General features: G+C 40.8%; 1 protein-coding gene across 1 annotated transcript; it reads left to right on the forward strand.

Annotated features, from left to right (window-relative positions):
* Nucleotides 1–1,561: 1,561 nt before the first annotated feature.
* brd4 (bromodomain containing 4) lies at nucleotides 1,562–21,623 on the forward strand. The gene is made up of 20 exons (XM_044015862.1): nucleotides 1,562–2,254; nucleotides 10,410–10,791; nucleotides 11,138–11,275; nucleotides 11,367–11,502; nucleotides 11,582–11,916; nucleotides 12,563–12,946; nucleotides 13,051–13,179; nucleotides 13,656–13,886; nucleotides 13,977–14,194; nucleotides 14,459–14,790; nucleotides 15,140–15,235; nucleotides 15,321–15,698; nucleotides 16,007–16,479; nucleotides 16,565–16,928; nucleotides 17,396–17,502; nucleotides 17,588–17,738; nucleotides 17,837–17,967; nucleotides 18,090–18,295; nucleotides 20,675–20,960; nucleotides 21,044–21,623. Exons 1-20 carry the CDS (start codon nucleotides 2,157–2,159, stop codon nucleotides 21,110–21,112), a joined length of 4,644 nt encoding a protein of 1,547 aa, XP_043871797.1. The 5' UTR covers nucleotides 1,562–2,156; the 3' UTR covers nucleotides 21,113–21,623.
* Nucleotides 21,624–22,147: the final 524 nt, after the last annotated feature.

Genomic DNA, 22,147 nt, shown 5'->3' on the forward strand with positions numbered 1-22,147 from the left:
CCTGTATTTTCCACCTTCCTCATACTATTATTCCCCACCACCAACACCCTCCTCTGTGTCTGAATGTGAATGCCATCTCCCCCACTCCTCCAGTGGCAGGGCCATCGGTTTGGCCGACTCTGAATTGCTGTCGGTCACAGCTTTGTTTCTCTGGCAGCTGCTGTATTGTCTGTGGGAATGGTACATATGGCACGTGGACGGGGAAGTTGGTCTTTGAGGACACCATCAGTGTCTGGCTGGACCACAGATTAGATTTTGTGCACGTCTCTCACTAGTGACCAGACTGGTGTACAATGTGCCTGGTGTCTCCTTACCACATACCTGACGTCTATAGATTTGACATATGTCAATTGTTTGAGACTGTTGATGTGTACTGGCTTCGTCATGTTACATTTAAAATAACTGACAAGTCATTGGTCGTCTTGTCACTTTTAAGTGTACAGTATCAGTGGAGTCATTTTATTTATATATATATATATATATATATATATATATATATATATATATATACATATACATACACATACACATACACACACATATATGCTCACAAACACGCAGAAGCATGTCTTTTGCCCCTTTACCTGCATGTGTCGCGATCATTTACTGGCACATCTGTATTATGGCACTTTTTTTATTCAATTGATATAAACCTGGACAGATAATGTCTTAATTTTTTGAATGATGAATAACACAGTCATATCTTTTGAATTGATTGAGTTATGTCACCTGGGATTGGTTGGTTCAAGCTCCCTTCACCACCCTAATGAGGATAAAGTGGTAGAAGATGGATGAATGATGTACGTGTAACTACAGTCATACAACTTCAAATTTACCTCAAAGGAAGCAATATATTGCAGATTAAATCAAAACCATATTGTTTATCTGATAACAGTTATTTTCTTAATGCTACAAAGGGCACTAGCATATGCTGTACTCAGATAAATGTAAATCTGGAGTTTGTTTTGCTACAGGAAATGCAAATTGGGTGATCTCTCTATTTTGAAGTCTTTCTGACACACTTCTGGTTATTCTCTGTGATAACTTCATGTTCACAGCTGTTGAACATGAAGACGTTGAACATGACTGTTAAACTTTCCATTATTCAGGAGTTTACCTGGCCAATTTGATCAGGGTGATTCCCTGATCAAATTATCTTGCTCAAAAATAAATATCATTTAAAGCTGCTAGTGTTACTGGGACAGCATAGTTTATTTTACAGCCATGGCTCTATATCAGATGGTTATTTCTCCATAGTTGTAAAATATAAAACCAGTAGTAGTCCATCTACTATATCAAAAGTGGGTCCTCATAAGAACCAGGTAAGGCAGCCCTTAAATTGGTGGGAGAAAGCATGTAGAAGATCACTCTTAAGAGAAGAGTGGGGGATGGGTATGATGAAATGGACAGAGGAAGACAAGAAGAAGGGGGTGGGGTGTTAAAGGTGTAACAGAGGGAGAGAGAGGAGAGAGCAAGGACCTCAAACTATTGATGGGGGAAAAGGGGAGGGGTGGAATGAGCAAGCACGTAGGAGTAAGCGAGGGAGGGGTGTGTGTGTGGGCTGAGGCTCTGCTGAATGAGGAAGCAGCAGAGCCATTTTTACTGTTGAGTAACTGCATGCTGGTCTGCCTGTGTGAGAGAGAGGGTGAGAGAGCGAGCAAGGAGAATTAAGAGCTCCGCCTGGATCTTATCGGAGCTTTCTCCCCTCTCTCACCTACCTCTCTCCTTGTGTACTGCCTGCTTGCTGCTTGTGTCCATTTAAGCTGGGAAGGCCCTGGAGAAGACACACAATGGAGCGAAGAGCCTGTGGCAACTGGCCTGTTGTACTGCTGAGAGGGGGATGGGGTAGAGAGCGGACTGGTTCACTCAGCTAACACAGCCTGCTGGCTGGAGGCTTCCAAACCCTTTCCTTCCCACTTGGACCAACTGTTTCCAAACTGGGGCCCTTTTCCTGGACAGCCATCCTCAAACTTCGTTTGGACTACACTAAGGATTACTCACCATGTTCTGTGGGATTTTAGTATACATATTGGAGCATGAAGAATAAATCTCTCCTGTGTTTTGGATGAGAGGAAAGGAAAAACAAACTTCTTTGTTATTCTTTCAAGCCTCATTCTTGTTTTTTGGATTCAGTTTCTATTTGGTAGAGTTCATAAATGGATTACAAGATGCATGCCAAGTCAAACGATTTGCTGGATTTTCAAAAACTGGATGCCCTCCTGGAAAAAATTGCACACTCAGTCTCTGTAAAAAGGTAATGTTATCTGGTAAGGTAGAGGAAAGTTCTGCAATATTTAACAGTGTCAGTGACATCTTTACAATCGTGTACACACAGAATACTATCATGTTTTAACACCAGAGTTGAAGCCTAAATTAAAGACAGCTTGGACTAATGGTTGTTAGTATGTGGTAAATGTTAAGAAGTATGTCTTCCGTGTTTTTAGACTAGTATTGTTATCCAGATTTCAGCCAGCAACCATGAACCTACCTCCTGTTGAGAGAGGGGGTATGGGAGAATAGGTTGGAGGAAGAAGGGGGTTGTGAGAGGTAGTAGCAGAAATGTCTTTTGATTCCTGGTAGGGCTTGGCTTGCTTATCCTAACAAGCTGGAAGTTGACCCGAAGGAGCTACCATGATGCTTGCCTTTTCCTGTTATAAGTGTCTGACTCATGGTTGGACCTTTCCAGCCAGTTTGTGTGCTCACTCTTGTGTGACTCATCCAGTAGTTTCCTGTAATCTACTTCATGTGTTGAATAGTGGCATACCTTTTAAAACATGCAACCATTCAGTTAATTATTGTAAACAATGAATGTTGTGATTCATAATTTTCAGTTGTCCCACACAGAAGTAAACAAAAACTTTCTCCTTATGTGGAAAGACTCAATAAAATAGCATAGGTCAACCATAATGATCATCTCAGAGATAATTGGAACCGTGGAGAATAAAAAATACAGTGCAGTGTGATGTTGAGTGTTACCATAGAAACTTGATGTTTGTTATTCATGAAGCCAAATTTTAGAGGTAGAGCAATATATTTTGAAAAATGTGGGGTAAATGTGTCATTCAGTCATCCTAGAGGGATTATCACATTGATACCGTTACTGATATTGCTGGTGATAATGGCTTTATCACTGTTGTTAGACTGTCAGTAGGGACTTGGGGACTCTATTGACTTTGACTTTAATAATTTTAATTTAACCTCTACTTTATAGATCACTGGAGACACTAGAGCCATATGTGCAATGCCTAATAAATCATTACAATTCATAAAAAGTACTGTATTTTAGCTTTATTTACATATATTACCTATTTAAGCAGCACACACATACATTTTGAGTAGTAAATGTGATAGTCAAATATTTGATTTCCTAGTCCTGCATTTGCTTGGCCTTTCATTGTTCACAAAATGTATTGAAAACATTGTTGGGCGACTTTCCAGCATATGGAAGTTCATGTCACCCAGGCCCTTAATACCGGGTTGTAGTTGAGGAGCCATCATTTTCGATTGGGTTACTACGTTTGACACCCCCACCAATCTTAGATTATTTTAGATCATCATCAAGTTAATCTCCCCTCTGAAGTAGTGTTAAAGGAGTGATAAGGCTGGTGAATAGGCAAACAGTGGCGTTCTTGGCCATGTCACTGTGGCCTCATTAACTATTTATTCTGTTGCTTTCAGGCAAAACAGGACATCATTCTGACACATAGTAACGCCCCCCACCCCAGCATACATGAATGATTAATAGTTTTCTTTCATCAGAGATGCAAACATCTTGCCGGATCAGGGTTTTGTGTCAATAATATGCATACTTCCCATGCTCACTCTTCCATACAGACATTCATCCTGAAGTATGGTGACATGAAGTACACAGTAACTAACTTTATGGTTCACAAACAACTGTCAAAACCAAACAATTTATAGTTCACACTGTTGATGGTCACTGCCTTGGACCCCCATCATAAACAGTGTATAAGGAAAACATGTCAGTGCAGTTGATGACATGATTTTTATGTGTAAGGAAGGGCAGGCGCTAATATGGCAATGACAAGGAAGGTAGATATTTACAGCCCTATTGGATTTAGGACTATATTACATTTTCGGAATCGTGTACTTGATTATACTCTGTGTATGTAAGGATACTGACTAAATTATCCAATTTGAGACACTGCACATATTTCCTGGTGTGAGATGTGCTTCCCCCACCCCAGTAACCAGAGCCACTTCCTCCTGAGAAAACATTCCACAGCAGTCTGCAGTGATGTATGTCCAGGGCAAAGGTCAACTCTTATTCCAGATTTTAGAGTAATGTAGGACATGAAGCAGCAGGAAGTGGACCACTTGATTGATCTCTGTTGGAGGCCTCTGTTGGCTGATTAGTCTCATGTGACATTATTGGTCCTATCTGAATGTAGGTCTTTAAGGCTGGCATATTCTCATTTTTCTTACAGCCTTGACTGACAGAATGTAACATTTGACTGCAACATTAATTATTTAAAAGACATATTACTACAATTCTGTTTAATTGTGATATGATTGTATCATATCGAACGTGACATATTTTCACTCATATTGACTTGTGATAAATGCTCTTCACTCTTGAGGTTCTTGAGCCAAACTTGCCTTGGGGAGGTCAGAATTTCTCAGCAGCAGTTCGCTTTTGCTTTTGTAATTTTAAATTGAACAAATATTACTGACCCACATTATCAACCATGCCCAAATGACCAAGCTATCACATACCAACCCCTGCATTATAATCATTGGTTTGACAAAAAAGTTGTTGCAGCGCCATTGAAATGAAAAATGAGTACTGGTGATATATCCTAAACAAATCATTAATATAATACCAATATATTTGTCCCTCTCTCTAATCTGAATCAAGTGTTTGCATTTAATTTGTTTTTGTAAAACTGTAGTGCATTAACTTTAAAATATAAACAAAAGTTTGTCATGTTCCAACCGTTGTCTAATGAGTTCACACAATACTATTGCTCTGTATTTTTCTGTGTTTAGATAAAGTGATACGTTTCATGTCAAGACAAACAAGGTTTTGTTGCTTTACAACAAGACAGCTGCACAAATGTTGGGGTATCACTGAAAAAAACCAACAGCTGTTTCTAAAGACATGCTACCATTAAAAATGTATCATGGCAACGCATAGCTTTGAAGATAATATTTTATAAGGTGAATAAAGAGCTGGAGCGTGACTCTTGTTTTATGACAGGTGATGTATTGTCTCACGTTTCACTTTTTCCTCAAAGGCCTTTTCTGTGTAAGAAACAGAAAAATTAGGAAAAGTGTGCAACAGTTAAAGAAATTCTTGTTTTGGCCAGAGCTTTAATGTGTTAACGACTGAGCAACACTATTTGCAACTGGCCAAATTACCAGACATGCTCTCATTGCTACTTGGCTTTTTGGCTAAGATCAAATGCAGTGCATGGGATAATCTTAAAAGTTTTTGTACTTGATGCAGTATTTCTTTTGTTTGTTTTTGAGAAAAACACTCAAAAAGATTAAGTGAAATTTAGTATTTCACACTAAATTTAGGCCACACGGTGGTGTAGTGGTTAGCACTCTCGCCTTGCAGCGAGAAGACCCGGGTTCGAGCCCCTGTTGGAACAAGGGCCTTTCTGCATGGAGTTTGCATGTTCTCCCCGTGTGTGCGTGGGTTCTCTCCGGGTACTCCGGCTTCCTCCCACAGTCCAAAAACATGCAATGTGGGGATTAGGTAAATTGGACACTCTAAATTGACCATAGGAGTGAGTGTGAGAGTGAATGGTTGTTTGTCTCTAGTTGTGTGTGGCCCTGCGATGGACTGGCGAACTGTCCAGGGTGTACCCCGCCTATCGCCCGATGTAGCTGAGATTGGCACAGCACCCCCCGCGACCCTCTGGTGGAGGATAAAGCGGTTAGATGATGACTGACACTAAATTTAGTCGGCATACCCAGTATTTGTGAACCCTGGTGGTCAGATCTGAAGAAGTTCCTTGGGCCCCATTTAGACCTAGTGTTAACATATGTCCATAATAATCCCATCATAAGTGGACAGTGTTCATTTCACACCTTTTAACAAAATTTGTCCTTGATGGATCTCCTGTGACCACATATGATCAGATCTGGGTTTCCCCAGGCTTTTATTCAAATACGCACTGATGTCATTATGTCTGTTTGTGAAAGCAATGCTATGCTTTCAACGAGACTGTCTGTACCGATGTGTCTGATGACCAATGTCTGTGTGCGCATCAGTAGGTGGGTGTGTGTGGCAAATGACCGAGAAAGAGAAAAAGAGAGATGAGGAGATGGTGATCAGATCTGAGGATGCATTCAGGACACACAAGGGTTGTTCAGACCTCTGCTTGTCCAGACGTAATCAGATCAGTTGGGGTGGATGTTAATACCAGGGTCTAAATGGGGTCTTAGATGAGAGGTGAAACGTTTCAACAAAACTCAAGCAAGTTGAGTCGCCCATATCTACACTCATGAAGATGCACTGACCTGGATGACCCAGAACCTTCACATTAGTTTTTCCCCTCTTCACTCTCCATTGTCTGCTTAAAAAACATGGCATGCTCAGCCAAGTGATGCATCTTTGAGTGTCTTATCAAGTTATTTTTTTAATACTGGCTGATATCTGTGTCACGCTCTGAAAAAGTTCCACATAACCATCATGTGTTATGTTTTTCCTCAGTTATTGCACCGGTTGCTGTAATATTTTCAATTGTCCATCTGGCAGTGTTTGTGTGTATGTATGATTACACTGTTCTGCACAGTCTAATCAACATCAGGAATATTGCGACTTCTTTTTTCTTCTACTTTAACCTTCACTTTTTTAGTTTTGTTACCAGATCTGTTTATGATGTCATATTATATATCCCTGTATTTAAAAAAAAGACTACATATTTTAGTTATTTCTTTGAAAAAAATGTTGGTGAAAAAGTAGTATGAGTAATGGAAACAAATCCAAAACACAATGCACTACCACATTTCAAGGACATCACTTGATTTGTATGTTCCTTGAGGCTGTAATTGATGTCGATGTAGACTAAAGGTTTTCAGTGTTGTGTACTTTAAAAAAATAATATTGAATTACTGGTGCCCCGTTATCTAGTTTAGCAAACAAAAAACCTACCTATCATATTGATATCGATGTGCTGGTTTATGATTGCCCCCCCCTTTAAACCGTAGTCAGAAATAACTCATCACTGCTGCCGGGGAGGACTCCATGTTTGAGATGTTCCGACCTAGAATAAAGTGTCTGAGGTCTTAAAACCTGCCACCTTCAACCTGAACATGTTCCATCTCAATGAGGTAATAGTTTACTTAATCTGTAAATAGTCCTTATGTTTTCAAGTTTACGTATAGAGGAGGCACCAAGAAATCCAGATGTGTATTTTGTTCATTTAAAGGAATAATTCACCGATTTGCATTTGGCTTTGTATTACTAGAATGGGGGTAGTATTTTTAACAAAAAGAATGAAGATATTTCTCAACTCAGGGGAAACTGAGGTTGGGAAGCAGTCTTATCCTTTGGTCTTACTAAAACAGTATTGGGCCACTTGCTGTGAGGTAGTTTGCAGTGAGAGATGGTCAGAGAGCTATTCACCTTCGATGTCAAGCTGCTGTTAAACATGTACTAAACTCAGGAGATATTCCACAGATTGTGTGGAGGGTGTGAATGTAAATTACCTCAGAAGTTTCTCTTGAATTTCTGAAAAGATTTTCTTTGCTAGCTCCCTAGTACAGTGTCTGATTAAGGTCCTAATGAGTTCATGTGAGAACACTGCCACGGTGAGACTTCACTGTTGGTGAATTCGGGTTAGTGTTGTGCTTCCTGCTTTGGGCATTCTCAATTCACTTACTGAGACTGCTACGCATAATACATTCGAAATATTGGGGTATTGGGATTTTGATAAATATAACAGTAGTTCAACAATATGGGTGACTAAACAACACCTTTTTTCTTTTTACATTTGTGTTTGTAACTAGCATGTCATGTTCGCAATAAGGGCAGCTGATCAAAGTTCAGATCACGTCAGACTTCCTGATAACTCATCCATTATAACTTGTTATTCTTGTTTAGCAAGGTCAGTTATTTTTGTGTTGCCTTATGCTTATCATAAATGATCCCTAATCTCTTTAATGATGAACAAGAACTGTTTTGCTGTGCATGCTGTGTGTAGTCTATCACACGAATAAATATATTTTTTAGATATTCCATTAACATGAGGAAACATGTCAGTCATTTTAGTAAAAAAAAAAACAAAAAAAAACGGACCTGGCTCAGCCCAGAATTGTTGGGATGCTAACAAGACTGCTGCCCAAGTTGGAAAAGGAAAGAAAATCTCTGAATGTGTGACTGTTTCATTGCTAAGGATCTACAACCTTATTGTATCACAACTGAGCCATATGTACCCTTAATAGCACATTACATTTGTGTGGACTGTTAGATCTCACACTACTGTACATTCAGTTTCCTTCCTCTTTTTATCATTTCATAGGCCAAGGACAATTGTTAGATTGTTCATTAATGAAAATAACTACTAGTTTAGTTTCTCTAAAGCCTTTAAAAAAAAAGAAGCTTTATTTTCTAGCAGTGTCACCTGCACATGCTTAACATATAGTTTTGCTTTACTGAGAAGAATTAGCCTTGTGGACCATGGTCTATTGGGTTTAGACAGTTTGTGTGTGTTTATTTTGATATTATCTTTCAAGTCATACTCTTTCAAGTTTAGCTTCAAGCTCAACTCAATGTATGATCAGTGTTAAACTGTTTCTTTTTGTGTTTTGTTTCATGCCATATTACTGAATGTTTTGGTCAGTCACATTCTCCACTGCGTTTCAATGCCTTGGGGAGGCCAATGCGCCAATCATGTGGTGTACAAACTGCTTCGCTCTTTGCAGAAAATGACTCAACAGGAATGTGATTAATCACAGATCTATACTGTACAGTGGATTGTTTTTTTCTTCAATAGTGTTTTGTGGGGAATTTCAGTGTGGAAGACTAGAGGTTGTTTCTAATAGAGATTTTAATATTTTTTTGCTTAACAGTATTGTCCCTTTGGCTTTTTAGTTTTTTCTATTATTTCTACTTTTTTATTTGGCTTTGTTGTCTTACAGTCATTGTGTGTATCTTGAATGTGATCTTCCTGCCTGGGAGAGTACACACCGTTCCTCAGCTGCCAGATGATGTGACACCCCCCACCCGCCACTCTTCCCCGCCCACATCCCCAAATGCTACCAGAGACAAAATAGAATGACAAAGAGCCAGGAAAAGCACACACATGCGTGTCATAATTCTAGCCCAGGGGTGTCAAACATGCGGCCCGGGGGCCAGAACCGGCCCGCCAGAGGGTCCAATCGGCCCACAGGATGAATTTGTTAAAATTTCACACTGATCTAAACGTAATGTCAAATGCTCCAGATACCTGTGACTAAATGTTTATGCCTTTATAGATCCAGTGTGCTGTGTAAATAGTAAATTTAGGCATGATATTGTTGAAATTGCACTTATTTCTCAAGAAATTTCATGTTTTGTAAAATTATCCTTCAGTAAATATAAAACAAAGGAGAAAAAACAAAGGGGTTCTTGCTGTTCATAGGTTATTATGCTATTATTTTACTATTTTTACTGGTCCGGCCCCCTTGAGATCAAATTGTGCTCTATGTGGCCCCTGAACAAAAATGAGTTTGACACCCCTGTTCTAGCCTCTTGGTGCCTCTTGGTTCCTCTTGATGCATAGTTGATGTACAGACATATTACCACTTAAAGGGGTTTGGGCAGAAATTGATCAGAAAATAATTATACTTGATACATGTACAATTACCTCATTGTTTTTAATTGTTGTTTTCCATTACTCCACATGGAGCCTTTTATATTTATATCAGAAGCTGTGTCAGCTCTTTTGAGGGTGCTATTTTGGACCCCCATGTTTTTATAATATCTCACAATAGACAAACTTTAAGTTGTGATGACACTAACAGACAGGGAAGGGTGAGGTGAGGGACTTTGAGCTGCAACATGTAACTTCACTGGTAAATGTTGCTAATTTTGCGACATGACTGAAGATGCATTTTAGAATTGTATCAGTCAAATTGTATTTCCTAATCAGTTAAGTAGGGCAAATGGGTTGGCAGCATTTTTTTTGTCTTTGTTTAATACTAACAGAAACATCCTCTCATTCTGAGACTGTTCTGCATACTTAAGCATACTGGTTTGTATGGTCACTAAAAAACATATTCTGCAAATAGGTGGGTTACTATTAGTATACTTTTGCAATGTAAGTACAATAAGCAAAGTATCACTTAAATGTCCTTTGGTTAATGATTATAACAAAACATTTTTAGTAATGTCCAAAATTAAGTTACTTTTTTTGATGACTGAAGCTCATGATTTTTTCTTTTTTCCTCTTAAGAGAGTCCAAAGAGGAGTGCGATGGGATCAGCAGTGCTCTGTCAGTGGAGTCTGTGTCGGGGCCAAGACTGAGCTGGTGTCCTGCCAACACCACTACTCCTGCCCCTGCTCCAGCTCCCGCTCCGGGGCCCGAGCCCATGCCCAACCCTGTTAGAATGGGGGACGGCCTGGACGCAGCGCAGATGTCGGGTGGTGGCAGCAGCCAGGGGCAGGCCCAGTCAAATGGCAACCCCCCACCTCCAGAGTACATCAACCTCGACAGGCCAAAACGCCAGACCAATCAGCTTCAGTACCTGCTCAAGGTCGTGGTGAAGTCCATTTGGAAGCACCAATTTGCCTGGCCCTTTCATCTACCAGTGGATGCAGTCAAACTTAACCTGCCTGTGAGTATTACCTTCATCCCCATCTGCGTCATGCCTCACACTTCAAAACAAAGTAGGCATCACATGTAAATAACCCAACAGGTTCTGTGCATCCACACATGATTGCAGGTGTATATTTCTTGTATGGTGATAAGTATTTATTGCTGCGTCCAACTCTGTCTTATTGCATCCATACACATCTGTGTCTCGTTTTCCCTTCAGAATTAGTCTTTCAGTATCATTTACAATATTAAAACATTTAATGTTATTTTTAAGGACCTCAAAAGCATTCACAGTGGTATCATCGTAACTGAAAAAGTTGAGCGCTTTCTTGGACTGATGACATACTCGTATGCAACTTTTCCAGGACTACTACACGATAATCAAAACTCCTATGGACATGGGAACAATCAAGAAAAGGCTTGAAAACAGTTACTACTGGAATGCCCAAGAATGTATCCAAGACTTCAACACAATGTTTACCAACTGCTATATATACAACAAGGTAAACCAGTTGTTCGAGTGATTCTTAATTATCACAAAAGACTCTTTTATATGCCTCCACATTTACTCAGAGTGTTTGTCTCCCCCTGCAGCCTGGAGATGACATAGTCTTAATGGCTGAGGCTCTAGAGAAGGTTTTCCTCCAGAAGGTCACAGAAATGCCTCAGGAAGAAACTGAGATTGTTGTCATGACAGGCAAAGGACGTGGACGGGGCCGACGAGAGGGAGGTATGTGATTTACCCCTTGATAGTAGCATATTTTTTCAACTTGTGTAGATGGGCTATTCATTTGTATTTTTTCTTCAAGGCTTGAACTTGAAACCAGGGGCCCTCAGCGATCCTATGTCCATGTCTCCTCAAACACGGGGCCTGTCAAATCTCTCGGCAGTACCGCAGACAAGAGGACCTGTGCAAGGCCCACCTTTGCTACCTCCCCAGCCTTTGATGCAGGTCCATGTACCCCCAACGTTACCTAGCCATGCGCCGCAGCTTGGAGCTCCCTACTCTGTGGTCCAACCAGACTGTGCTCCTCAAGTTCCCATCATGACTTCTGTGCCTCCCCCTGCTCAGACCTCCCTTCCTCCTCTGCCATCCATCCAGAGCACTGCCCCCATGCTGCAGAACTCTATAACTATGACCAAAGTGAGTTTGACTGACAATGGAAAATAATCTTTTGCAAATGCTTTCATTTTAGATCAGTCAGATTTTTTTTTTTTTGTAAAGTCCACGTTAGATTTACTCAACCTCACCATTTTTACTTTTGGTATTTCTGCAGTTGAAAAAAAAGTCTCGATCTTGTTTAGACAATGTTATGTAGCACACCCTAATTTCAATTTATTTGTAAATGAAATATTTGTTGCACTCAAAGCAAGTTCAGTATAGGACAGCTGATAATTTGCCCATCAGACACAATTCAAAGTCTGAAAAAATTCACAAAAGATTGCTTTTTCCTCTCAACTATTTTGTTGTGTGCTTATAAATATGGCTTGTTTATTGGACCCAAGCTAAGAAAGTCTTTACCAATATACAGTTATTGACTGTGATACTAAATCCCAATGGAAATGCTAACAATGTTATATCGCTGCCTTCTAAATTTGACTCATTATGGCTTCCAAAGAAATGTTATTTAACGTCTTAACATTAGGTAATATCAAATGGTGTTTTTCAAGGTGTCTTTTGTATTTCTCTTCTGCCATTTTTGACTATACTTGGGAATAGTTATGTTTTGTCATCACCAATCATTTATGTCCTCCTCTCTCTCAATTTCTATGCTTTTTTCACAATCTAGCAAAGAAAGAGCCAGAAAAGGAAAGCAGACACTACAACTCCCACAGCAAACGACCAACTCAGTGAATCTTCACCCGCAGAGTCCAAATCTGGGAAGACACTACCCAGACGAGAGAGTACCAGACCTACAAAACTGATGAAGAAGGAGGCCCCAGACTCTCAGCATCACATAGGCATGGGTATCAGTCTGAGTGGACCAAGTGGAGGTCATAGCCCCAAACCTCAAGATCAGCTGGGATATTGTGCTAATTTAGTTAGGGAGATGCTGTCAAAGAAACATGCTGCTTACGCTTGGCCTTTCTATAAACCTGTTGATGTTGATGCACTTGGACTACACGATTATCATGATATCATCAAACATCCCATGGACCTCAGCACCATCAAGGTGTGTTGAAGATATATTTAGTTTGTCAAATGTATAACATAATATATTACTGAGACTGGACTTGTGGCCGGTCAAATAATTAATTTCCTTTATGTGTTTAATAGGCCAAGTTGGAGAACAGGCAATACCGGGAACCCCAGGAGTTTGCTGCTGATGTACGAATAATGTTTTCCAACTGCTACAAGTATAACCCACCAGACCATGAGGTGGTAGCTATGGCACGCAAACTACAGGTAAATACAGTCTAACTTGCAAATAATCTTCCAATGGCAATATAACAGAAAAGAAAGGCAGTTCAACTTTATTCTTTAAAATCTTAAAACATCTCTTTGAAGAAAAGATTGTCCACTATTACTAGTACATTTTTCATTTTAATGATGAGAAATAAATCTGCTTTACCAGAGGTCAGTGTCATTTGTCGAACAGCCGTAGTCCATCACCTCCTATAATTCATATAAGAATTGTTCGATTCAGTCTAACACTACTATATATGTCTTTCAATGGGTAGTTTCAGGAAGTATGTCCCCCAACACCACCTGTAGACAAATCACATTTGAAAAATTCAGATTCAAAATACTTCAAATACAGCAGGTTTCACAAAGCCACATGTCAGAAAAAGGTACCAAACCTATATCTACAAATAGATGAATGTCTAGATACATAGATTTTGTTTCAGTATTTTATTTTCTATTTCTGGACAATTTTACAGGATGTCTTTGAGATGCGCTTTGCTAAGATGCCAGATGAACCCGAGAGCAAGCCTCTGGTTTCTGCCCCAGCTCCTACACTTCACCATCCTGCTCCTGTTAAGCCCCCGCCTCCTTTGGCCCACGTCGCCTCGTCCTCAGACAGTTCGAGTGACTCGTCTTCCGAGTCTGAGTCTTCCACAGATGACTCTGAAGAGGAGAGAGCCCAGAGGTTGGCAGAACTCCAGGAACAGGTCAGCTATCAGAGAAGTTCAAAGTGTTGGAAAATTTGGTGTCCAGCTTTGTTACCCTTTGTTAAGAACTGGTCTTTTCTGTTGATACAGTTAAAGGCTGTTCATGAGCAGCTGGCTGCCCTGTCTCAACCACAAGCCAGCAAACCAAAGAGGAAAGAGAAGGAGAAGAAAGAGAAGAAAAAAGATAGGCTTAAGAAGAAAGGAAGCTTGCCTGGCCTTGATGAAATCCAGGATGTTCCACAGTTCTCTAAGAAAACCAAGACCAGTAACAATAACAGCAAAGATATTGTTCTCAAGAAGAAATCCAGGTGAATTTTAAACTTTTTTCCGTATTTCTATCTTGGAGCAGAAAAACTATAGAAGCTCCCTTAGTTGCGCAGTTTAGTTTTATGTCCATTCGGTCATACCCCTTCTTGTTAACTGTTGTTCTTTTATGGCCCTTAAGTGGTACCTGTTATTGTTGGTTTAAGTTAGTTGTAAAGTCTTGAGAGTTGTTTCTCAAAATTAGCCGTTAAAAATCAAGGCTAGTCTGTGTTACATATTGGCATAACATTTCTGTTTTTCATCTTCAGTAAAAAGGAGGGGATGAAAAACAATCATCCCTCCAACCTGCAGCCAGTTCCCAGCCTGGAAGATGACCTGGGGGCTGCTGGGTCCTCAACTACAGGGGAAAAGTGCAAGCCCATGACGTATGAGGAGAAAAGGCAGTTGAGCTTGGACATTAATAAGCTTCCTGGTGACAAGCTTGGCCGCGTAGTACATATTATACAGTCCAGGGAGCCCTCGCTCAAAAACTCAAACCCTGATGAGATTGAGATTGACTTTGAGACGTTAAAGCCCTCTACTCTTCGTGAGCTGGAGAGATATGTGTCTTCATGTCTCCGCAAAAAGAAAAAGGTTCCAGGTAAGCCATATCAGAAATCTCACTTGTGATGGTTTATTCAAGAAATGCATGTACCATAATTACTTCATCGCACAGAGTGGAAGTGAAGTATTGTTTTTGGTGGCTTTTTCACACTTGCTTGCAATATAAGCAACAGAGGCTGGTTAGAATTTGTGATAGGCACACACACCAGGCACATGTTTATGCAAGTTGCCCAAGAATTCTGACCCTGAACCCGCAACCTTCTGATCTGGAGTCAGATGCTCTACCGCTGTGCCACAGAGTCTGTTACACATATAGGCTGACAGAGGTTTGTTGCGTGAATGGGGTGAAGTCTGCCATCTCTGATTGCCTTGTTGTTCTTTTGCAGTTGAGAAGAATGTGGAGTCCATGGCTACCTCCAAAAAGACTGGATCTTCTTCAGAGAGCAGTGGTTCCAGCTCCGAGAGTGAAGCTGAGGGAACTGGTAACTGCTGCATATTTTACTTCTCACAAAACCCAAACCAAAAAACACTTACATAAATGTCTAATCTTAATTTGACTTTTTTAAGGAATTATAAAACAACAGAAAAAGAAGGGCCAGTCTGTGAAGGATGGGAAGAAGGCGCATCCTCCCACTGGCCCTGCTCAGCCTGGGCTTCATTCCCTACCTGTAGGCCTTCAGTCTAACAGTCAGATGAAGCATCATCAGCCACAGCATCAGCCATCTCCTGCAGGCTTCATGGCTCCCCCTGTCGCTGCTCTGGAATCTTCTCAGTTACTGGAGAGTAGCTTTGACTCTCTGCCGCCTTTCGGACAGCCCCTCATGCATCTCTCACAACACACAAGCAACTCCTCCTCACCACCACACCTCAACGCTCATTCTGCTGGGCCTGTGTCACCTGAGACCCATCCCTTCCTCAACCAGCACCCTGTCCTCACATCTCCAGGTAAGTCTGTAGGCAGACTGCTGGGTCTTTGACAGGCCCAGAAAACAATTGCTGCTTACATATTCATTGTTGATAACACATACCAAGATCATGACCTCATGCTTGTCATTGACTTTTTATAGTATATATAGTTAATATTATGTTTGTTGTTATGTAAGATGCATCTTTTCTTAAATTTAGATTGTACTGGTTAACAAATGTTGTAAACTGAACTGTATTTATATATTATATATATTTTTCTATTTTTAACAACGAAAACATTAAATTGTGAATTTTGTTGCTGATGCCTTATTTTCCTGGTGTTTCAGCCTTGCACAGTTCCATGCCTCAGCAGCCATCTCGACCCAGTCACAAGGCAGCACCTCTTCATCCCAAACCACCTCAGCAGCAACCAGCACCTCCTCCTCAGCAGCAGCAGCAGCAGCAACAACAGCAACAGCAACAGCAACAGCAGCAGCAGCAGCAGCAGCAGCAGCTACAACAACAACAACAACAGCAACAGCAACAGCAACATCTTCAGGCCCAGTCAGCACCACCACCACCACCACAGCACCAGCTGCCCTCTCAGATCCTTCACCCGCCCCAGCCTCTGCACCAACGGCCCATGTCCCCTCCAACACTCACGCCCCAGGGCTTGCTATCTTCCCAACCACCACAGATGCTGCTGGAGGATGATGAAGAACCAGGATCCACAATGCCTTTGAACCAAGTACCATTGTTCCTACAGCAGTTTCAGCAACCCCGTCAACCTCAGCAGTCCATGCAGTCGCTCCAGGCGCAGGCTCGTCAGCAGCAGCAGCAGCAACAACAGCAGCACAGCAGCACAGCAACAGCAACAGCAGCAGCAGCAGCAGCAGCAGCAGCAGCAGCAGCAGCAACAACAGCAGCAGCAGCAACAACAACCAGGACAGACTTCTCTCCTTCAGTCCGTCCATGGACAACTCTCGTCTCAGACTACGCTGCCTCATCCCCAGCTCCCTGTTCAGTCGCAAGCTCAGCCTGCCCCATCACATCAGCCCCCGCCCCAACAAATCCCTCTGCACCAGGTCCGACACATGCAGCACAGTCAGCCACTACAACAGAACTACCAGCAGGGTCCTGGACTAGCTGGTCAGTCCCAGGGATCTCAACACAAAGTATCCATGCCTGCCAACAAAGCACAGCAGATCATCCATCAGCAGCATGAACAGCCCTCCCCTCGCACAACCAAGCCGGATCCTTACAACCCAGGTGAAAAGATGAGACAAAAATGCCCTGTGATAGAATTATACACTGTTGAATTACAAAATAATTTTGTGAATAATAATTCTGAATAGAGGTGCAAGTAACGATTATTTTCATAATCGATTAATCTGTCGATTATTTTCTCGATTCATCGATTAATCGTTTGGTCCATAAAATGCTGATCAACGTTCATCAAACATGGAAATGATAATGTTCTCAAATGTCTTGTTTTGTCCACAAACCACTTTTAATGATTTCTTTGTTATCCAGAGCAAAGGAATGAAGAAAATATTCACATTTAAGAAGCTTAAACAATCAGAAATCTTGTTTTAGTCATGAAAAAAGCTTCAAACCGATTAATTGATTATCAAAATAGTTGTCGATTAATTTAGTAATCGATTAATAATCGATTCATCGATTAATTGTTTCAGCTCTAATTCTGAAGTTCAATATGCCTGTCCTTTTGCTGACAGGTCACATGAGGGACAACCCATCCCCTCTCATGATGCATTCCCCACAACTTCCCCAGTTCCCCCCTGTGTCCCACCAGTCTCCACCCCACAACATGCAGCCGAAAAAGGTGAGCAACCTGCACAGTTAATTTCTGCGGGGATGGTGTGTTCAGTGCAGGATCAACATTGTGTCTTCATTTTCTTGCCATGCAGCAGAGACCCCCTGGGAACCAAGGTGGATTAAAGGAAGAAAAACTTCTTCCATCGCCAGTGATGAGAGGAGAGCCTTTTAATCCTGCAATGAGACCAGACCATCACAAACACCCGGATACTAAGCCGTCTCAACCAGGCCACGGCCAACAGAGTGAGTACCAAGACTTTGTCCTCTGAATTTCTAAAATAGAATATGAAGACGAAGCCGCACAAGATAATAACTCAATGTTTTTCTTTATCTGTGTCCAGATGTGAAGTCCATGGACAGTTCTCGCCCTGTCATCCGTTCCTCTGAGCCCACTGGGCCGCCTGCCTCTCTGCAAGACAAGGATAAGCTCAAGCAGGAGGCTAAGGTGCCCATCGCCCCTAAAAAAGTACAGGTGTGTGTAGAGACAATTTCCCGGGTAATAAACATAGTTTATTCAGTTTGTTTGTTATATATTATATCGTATCTTGCTTGACATTTGAATTGATGGTAGTTTCCTTTTTGTGTTAACCTTAGGATGTGAAATTGAAGAATATGGGTTCATGGGCCAGCCTGGCACAGAAGTCCACATCTACGCCTTTATCTGCAGTGAAATCATCAAGTGACAGTTTTGAGCAGTTTCGTCGTGCTGCTCGGGAAAAAGAGGAGAGAGAGAAAGCTCTGAAGGCCCAAGCTGAGCAGGCAGAAAAAGACCGACTACGCAGGGAGCAGGACAAACTACGGTAAGGGTGTCCAGAAGAATCATAGAGATAAAATATGCTGATGTCTGTGATGATATACCTGTCATCAGTTAGATATTTGATTTGCAAAACTACCAACTTGAAAGAAAATTGATTGTGAAACCACCTGTTTATAGGTTTATTGCAAACAACAAGAAAGGAAATATTTACTCATTAGAGGTTGAACATGTTTGTTGATATAAATACGAACAATACAGAGGTTTAAGTTACTATAATATGTAGTTCTGAATTTAAGCCACTAATGTTCTTATTGGCTGAATATGTGTCTAGTTCATCATATTCCCCCTAGTGGACATATTGAAGGTCTACAACAACTTCTGAAAATATTTTTTCTTTTTGAAATTATCTTTTTATTTAGAAAAGAAAAATTTCCATCACATACAATAAATACAACTGTAGTCATTCAAGATCACAGGAAAGGATGGATGCAGAAAATCCTGATGATTTTGTCCATATTGCCCTTCTGGAATTTACCTTTACGGACCACTACTTATCTGGTTGAGAACTATAAACAAACAAAACAAAACTGGGGAGCAAAAACATCACATATTAAAAAAAAGGTCAGTTTCACACAAAGCACAAATACAGTCAAATGAAATCAGATCTGATTGGTTTCACATACTCAGTCCATTTGGACCACATCTTATAAAATCTGTCTTTTTCAACTTTGAGGGAAAAGGAGATCTTTTCCATAACATAAATCCCATAGACAATTTCAATCCAATCATCAATGGTGGGTGGTTCTACCTTTAACCATTTCCTCGTAACGGATTTCTTACTGGCTGCCAACAGTATAGCCAGCAGTTTTTTTTCTCTGTTGTTCCATGTTTCCAACAACAGATCGCCCAAATACATAGTTTCACATTTAAACGGAATGTTTGTATTAAATACATTTTTTATATGTTGTGGATCTCTTCCCAGTAAGTTCTTATTGCCTGACAGTCCCAAAAAATATGAAAATGATTGGCTCCATTCGACCCACAAAGCCTCCAACAAGCGTCCCCATTGCCCTGATGTCTTCTCTGAATAGGTGTAATAAAAAATCTTGCTGTGTTTTTCCAGCAGAACTCCCGCCACGTGTTTGACCCGGTCGAGACCCATTGTAGCTGGCATATTTTCTCCCAGCTCTCCTGTGTGATCATTACGTTTACTTCTTTTTCCCATTTCTTTTTTATGTATTCTTTATTTTTTTGTTTAGATAATTGTATGGCATTATATAACTTGGAGATAATTTTGTTGCCAGATCTGGGTTTAGTTAATGATAAAAATACCTCCATGAGCCCTGACACCTCTTTAAGATTTTTGTTAAAATAGTGTCTCACTTGATATAGATATCTAAAGAAATCATCCCTTCCCTGAAAATAGTTTTTAACCCAGGATTGTTTCAGGGGTCAATATTTAAAACTGAAAATATTATTAGTGATCACATAAAATATGTGGGAGTCCACGCTTTCTCAGTAATTGCAGAGTTCCAACATTGTCTGAAAATGTCGCCATTATGGAATAGATTTATCTATGTGCCTGATAACAGGACTAAATCTCTTATAGGAGTTTATTAAAGCAAAGGAAGTATTTGTAATGAAGCATATTTTCTACACATTTTTATGAGGAAAGGAAAAAAAATAGAGAAGCCTTTGAAAGAAACATAGAGTTTTGAATCCTCTCTTTATTATTATGCACTTTGCTGTTTTCCTTATTTTGTTGCCATTGTCATCCAGAAGAGACGCAGTTCTGTTGACAATAAGCTGCTAGGTAAAACCAACAGAGGTGACAAAAAGATGGATGGTATGGATCAATCATTTTGATGCTCCTCTTAACTTTTGACAATCAAAACACAAATTTGTAAAATGAAGGTAGACTGAATTTCCCGTTCACATATTATGTACAGTCTTTGCTTTAGCTCATTTGGTGTTAAACGCCTTCCAACAAAGCAGAGAAGCGCTTCTATGTTTGACTTAATGCATATTTGCTTTTTTTTGGTGAATGACATTGTAGGCCGTAGGCCATGCATGTTCAAGTCATTAAAGTTTGTTGTGTCTGTTTTTTCCCCGACGCTTTCAGTCAGATATGAAAATCCTCCAGTGTGAGACGGGCATTAGCTAGATTAAACAAAACCCTTGAGGGCTCCATCTGTAGAAACTCTAGCCTACTGGTGTTAAAGCCTTTACTTCTAACATTTAGAAACATCTGTCATCTGAAGCAGTCACTATCTCTGCAAACCTGCTGTTGTGTAGTGTTCTTGCTTTGAATAATCCAAAATGGAACCAGATGTAGCTTGAAGCATACAAGAACCCCCTTACAGCTCTGTGAAAAAGTGTTTGATTTCACCTGGTGTAAATTATTGGCCTGAATGTTTTCCAGAGGTCGGGATGAGGAGGATGTCATAGAGCCAAGCAGAAGGGTGCACGAGGAGCCTCGCCGGCGTCTGGAACAGCACATCCAAGCCCCTTTGCAACAACAACAGCAGCAGCAGCAGCAGCAGCAGCAGCAGCAGCAACAGGAACTACCAACTGTTGTTCAGCCTCCTCAGCCACCTCCTCAACCTCCACAACCTCCCACACCACCTCAGCCCGCAACGCAGAATCCACTTGACCAACAGAGGGACCTAGCACGCCGCCGAGAACAGGAGAGGAGGAGGCGAGAAGCGGTGAGATAATAGTGTTTTTTCTTTACTGAAGTTTAATATGAATCTGTTTTTTCATGTGCTTAATTGTCCTTTTCTCTTTCCAGATGGCAGTGAATATTGACATGAATTTCCAAAGTGACTTAATGGCTATCTTTGAGGAAAACCTGTTTTGAGGAGAGGAGCAACTGAAACATAACTGCAAAAAAAGAAAAAAAACAAACTGGAAAAGAAACTCTGTTATACACTTCCGCTGAAGTGAGAGATGATCACGCACCACAGAGGAGCATGGACTGTATGAAGACATGACAGACGCTCGATGGGATGTCCACAGCTTGCTTTACCCCCCTGAACTGATCACACCCTACACACGGGGAGTGCCTCACTGTTCCAGGTATAATATCCTGGGGAATTTGGCACTGACTGCCTGATGCCTCATAGCAAGGAGAGGATGGACCTCTGTTGGCATGGTTGCCTTTGTCACACTTGCTTCTGTGGACATGGGTGCATCAGTAAGAGTAAAGGCATCCCAATAACTATGAAAATGCTCTGATAATGTACTGACAGACTGCGCAGAGGTGTTTTGAAACTGCCAGATGTCTGAGATGATGAAGAGGACTGGTCTTTTATGTTTTGTTTTGTTGTAAGTGAACATGAGATGGTTGGGTTATAGGGGAGGGGGTGGGTTTTGGGGGGCTTCCCATACTGTAAATCATGTATATTTCTCTGCAGAGAAGGTACACTTTGCCTTACACCTCTTTCCTAAACAGACTATTATGTTCTGGGGCCTGCACACATGGACAAACCAATAATAACATTTACAACCAGGAGTAGGAACAGTACAGAACTTTTTCATCACCTAGTATCTACTGTAAAGTATTTTCTTATGCTCGGATAACCGTTTATTTTGGATCTTTCATTATTTTTCTCTCTAGGTCTTTGAATCTTCACAACAACACACTCTACCACTTATGTCTATGCCAAAACAACCCATTATCTTTTATGCTCTTAAAACATGATAGGTAGTTGGCGGGGGTGGGAAGAAACCCCCTGCATATATGCATTAATCATATTTCCAGCAAGTATTTCGTCAAAATACAGAATCAGTCAATGTTTTTATTCCTGCCTTGTATTTTTCATTATAAGCCGAAATGAGGAAATTGTTCACAGAAGAATGAAAAAGTCCAGCAGTTTCTGGTGTTCAGTTGCTA

Source organism: Solea senegalensis, unplaced genomic scaffold (assembly GCF_019176455.1).
Source record: "Solea senegalensis isolate Sse05_10M unplaced genomic scaffold, IFAPA_SoseM_1 scf7180000013955, whole genome shotgun sequence".
Taxonomy (NCBI): Eukaryota; Metazoa; Chordata; class Actinopteri; order Pleuronectiformes; family Soleidae; genus Solea; species Solea senegalensis.

Excerpts from the sequence above, each read along its gene's own strand:
- brd4 (XM_044015862.1), top strand. The coding sequence starts at position 2,157 with ATGGATTACAAGATGCATGCCAAGTCAAACGATTTGCTGGATTTTCAA. Across the intron at positions 11,276-11,366 it reads ACTGCTATATATACAACAAG|CCTGGAGATGACATAGTCTT; the intron begins GTAAACCAGTTG and ends CTCCCCCTGCAG. Across the intron at positions 14,195-14,458 it reads GTTCTCAAGAAGAAATCCAG|TAAAAAGGAGGGGATGAAAA; the intron begins GTGAATTTTAAA and ends TTTCATCTTCAG.